The sequence below is a fragment of the Pundamilia nyererei genome, unplaced genomic scaffold (assembly GCF_000239375.1).
Source record: "Pundamilia nyererei isolate P.nyererei 1_Seehausen unplaced genomic scaffold, PunNye1.0 scaffold00067, whole genome shotgun sequence".
NCBI classification, from domain to species: domain Eukaryota; kingdom Metazoa; phylum Chordata; class Actinopteri; order Cichliformes; family Cichlidae; genus Pundamilia; species Pundamilia nyererei.
Window position 1 is genome coordinate 3109621 of NW_005187468.1, and position 3709 is coordinate 3113329.

The 3709-nt window shown below is 40.7% G+C and overlaps 1 protein-coding gene across 1 annotated transcript in view; it reads right to left on the minus strand.

Annotated features, from left to right (window-relative positions):
• The window catches only part of megf8 (multiple EGF-like-domains 8), a 27245-nt gene extending 23830 nt beyond the window's left edge, over window positions 1–3415 (minus strand). The window contains exons 1-6 of the mRNA XM_005736209.1: window positions 2982–3415; window positions 2104–2293; window positions 1854–2017; window positions 1539–1748; window positions 1212–1392; window positions 850–942 (exon numbers count right to left, since the gene is read on the minus strand). Of these exons, the coding sequence (XP_005736266.1) occupies window positions 850–942; window positions 1212–1392; window positions 1539–1748; window positions 1854–2017; window positions 2104–2293; window positions 2982–3005 (862 nt within the window). The 5' untranslated portion in view covers window positions 3006–3415. The remainder of the gene's footprint in view (window positions 1–849; window positions 943–1211; window positions 1393–1538; window positions 1749–1853; window positions 2018–2103; window positions 2294–2981) is intronic.
• Window positions 3416–3709: the final 294 nt, after the last annotated feature.

Sequence of the window (3709 nt, forward strand, 5' to 3'; positions counted from 1 at the left end):
TAAACAGGTTCGATAAATTAAAAAATAAATTCTTAAACAGTTACAACATTATTTACAAAAAAATAAGCAAATATTCTTGACTTTATCGATTTACCCTTGTTTTTAACAAGCAATCAGTAGAATATAATACTCTATCACCACAAAGTGGCATTAAATAAATATGGTCAATCAGCACTGAAAATAAATAAATAAATAAATAAATAAATAAATAAATAAATAAATAAATAAATGAATGAATGAATGAATGAAAGAAAGAAAGCAAGAAAAGCATGTTAAAAGTTTTGATATCCACAAGTATGCTAGGATCTACTTAAATTCAAGTGATGGAAATATTAACACTAGATGGTGACCTTAAGGATCTGTGCAGATGTCTGCATGTCTGCCAGTCTTTTGTGACTGGATTAATGCATCTATGAAAACACTGCATCACAGAGCACTAGCTACCATGTGCCCTTCAGGCGCACTTAGAGACAGGACCATCCATGGTGTCTGGAGCTGTCTGTGTCCTTGATAACTGCTAACTGTCAAAAACTAGTCAAACAGTTGTGCTATGGTGAGATTAGGTCATATGTTTGGACAGTAACTATGGACAGTAACCAGAGAGCAGCATTTTTTTTTTAATTGTTAAGAATGAACTGCATTGAATGAGTTGTGAAAAAAAAAATTGTCATATCTTTGAATCCATTCTCCTGATTAAGGAAACTACATTTCTTGCCTACATGACATTTTGAGGATCAATTTATTGTAAAGTGCTGACAGTAACTTGGACACTTGTTTGCATAGAGAATGACAAAGCAAATGCAATAGCAGAAGGAAAGAAAAACAGCACATGTTTGAGTGTATGTTCACTTACAGGTGAATGACCATAAGACCTGCTTTCCCATTGGTTGGATGTAAAATTGTATTTGATCAAGTCACCAAGAGCTCTGTTCAGATCAAATCCTGCAAAGAAGATAAGCAAAATATAATTCAAACAAGCCAATAATGAGATATGAGACTGATGACTCAGACATTGGCATTCAGCTCTAACAAAGACATCAACATCACTGATGGTTAATATGTAACACAGCAACAAATTGTGTTGAGTTATGATTATTAACATATACCAAAGAATCAAAGTCAAAAACCTTGCCGTTGTCTTGTGTGTTAAAAATTTTGTTTTCTAAACAGAAAAATTGTATCAGTGGAATTTAACTGTGTGTTGCTCTTACCGCCAAACAGGTACATGGCTCCTGTGGAGGAGAGGTACACGCCTGCAGAACCTGTCCTGGGAGGTGTGTAGGGGTTTTCTTCACTCACACGCCACCACTTCCCTGCACCGCTGTCATTATAGAGACCAAGCTGGCAGTTTTGACCCACAAAGCCTGGCTTACACAGACAACGCTCTCCTTTCTGAAAAATGAATGAAAGCAAATATGAAAAGTTTCATCACGGCACACAAATGAATAACCTAATCAGGTTGAGAAACGCGTTACTGTGCGACTATAGTATATATTTTTTGTGTGTGTTCATTTAATCGTCCCTATCCCTACTCTTACCTTGTCACACTGGCCGTTCACAGAACAAGCTTGAGTGCACAGAGGGGTTGTACATGAGGGCCCACCCCAACCCTGATGACAATGGCACTTTGATGTAGAGGAATCACAACGACCATGACCGCCACACGCTCCAGGGCACAAAGAGAAGGTGTAAGTTGCATTGAAACCCAGTAGGTTGTAATTAGCGTCACTGAAGAGGTGAAGCAGCATCTGGAACACAGTTTAAGAGTGAACACAAATTAAGTTAGAATTCAATGTTAATGAAGTTTCAAGAATCATCCTGGCCTTTCAGCTGTGGTATCTTTTCTTGGTTACCTTGCCAGACTTTGCTTCAACGGGCTGGGGCAACGTGTGGCCACTCAGACTGGCTAGCAGGGGGCTTTGGTAGGAGTCCCCATCATACACAAAAAGGTAGTCATAAGTGCACTCTGTGTTCATGAAGGTGAAATTCAAGACAATGCGGTGACTGTTGTTGGGAGCTGGAAAATATGAAGAATTCGATAAATATCACTTTGAATAATCACAGAAAACAACAAAAAATAATGACAAAAAACATTTTCTCCACCTTTGATGAGCCACTCGCAATTCCCATTGACAGAGTAGTTTCCTGCTCCATCTGTCACATAGCCAGGTGGTCCCCTCAAAACCTGCCTGTGGCCCTTGCAGTCCCCTGCCTGGCACAAAGGCGATTTGGCCAACAGGAGAACCACCAGTGTGAAGGAGACAGGGAGGGGGGAGGCCATCACTGGCACTGCCTGAAAGATGGAAAGGGAAAGAGCAAGGTGGGAATCGGTTGGTGTTGGTGTCCTAATAACAAACCTTGAACATTTGCAGCACATATGAAGACCAATCTCTTAAGGTTCGTTTATCGATCACATATAACAACTGAACGATCCGATCTGGATACAAGGGAACGCCTTATGGACATCAAAGTCCCCCTAGTTGTTCTCAGGTCTCGCTGAGCACTGTTATGCCACTGAAAGGGTCCAATTTAAAGCGCTATGAGTCATATGTCAACTGCAATGCCATTAACCCTGCAGCAACAACCAATCAGGCTTAATGATCAGATTACAAGGATTACTACAAATTGCCAGACTCAAGAAAAGCTCCTGCAAAAATTCTTATGCTGATGTTGCTAACGTGTACAGGGAAGTAGCTCGTAAACATTACGACTCCAGAAATCATACCACACAAACGTCAAGGTGAAACGACGATAATCCACATCTGCAGTGTTACATTAGAATAGCACACAACACAGTTTAACTTTTATTATCTGGGTTTCTTACAAAAAACTAGCCAAAGGATGAACCTACGACAATTAGCAGCAAGGGTCTCTGCAGGCTATCACAACAAAGCTAACGAAAGGGTAGCTAAGCTAAGGTAGCAAACGGAATACAGTTAATCTGAGCTCATCAGTTGGTCTGGATACAAAATAACACTTACCATTTCCCGTCTCTTTGTTCGCATGGTGGTTTACATTTTCGGCAGGCCTTTAAACGTCAGTTACTGCACGAGCTAACTAGTGAGGGCTGCAAACTGACAGCTGGCTATCCAGTCGATACTAAATTGGATTCACTGCAGAGGAGAGCGCTACAGCATTCTGCTCTGCTAGCCTGTCCGCTAGCTAGTGGTAGCGGCTCGGCCAAATCCAGATGCGCAATCGTTGGTTGCTGCAGACCCTAAAAGAATCAGTCATTCTTGAGAGTAATTCTTCATTATGTAATAACAAAATGATGGTACACCTCGGGGAACTGCTTGCAGCTATCAGCGACACGTTTTAAAAGCATCGACGCTACTCCTGCGGACCATGTTGTGGTGAGAAGTCAGTGTTTTGGTGCTTTTTGGCAGGCGAGCAATAACCAACGGTGACCAACACAAAGACCTATCCCACTACTGCCACCCAGCGGAGACAATCAAGATTTACACTTGGATCTTGTGTAAGCCATAAACGGAGGGTTGTTTATGAAATATTTTGTTCATTATTTATGTCACTTATTTGTGGATAAAGTGAATGCCTTTAGAGGTTCAGCAGCGGATCATCTATTTGCATTCTTATGTTCTTGCTTTTTGTTTGTTTGGGTATCTGTAAGCACTTATTGATTTTCTGCAAATTAACAAGTTAAAGTATTATTTTCACCACTGCTGAACTCATCTGCTCCCTGCTGAATAAA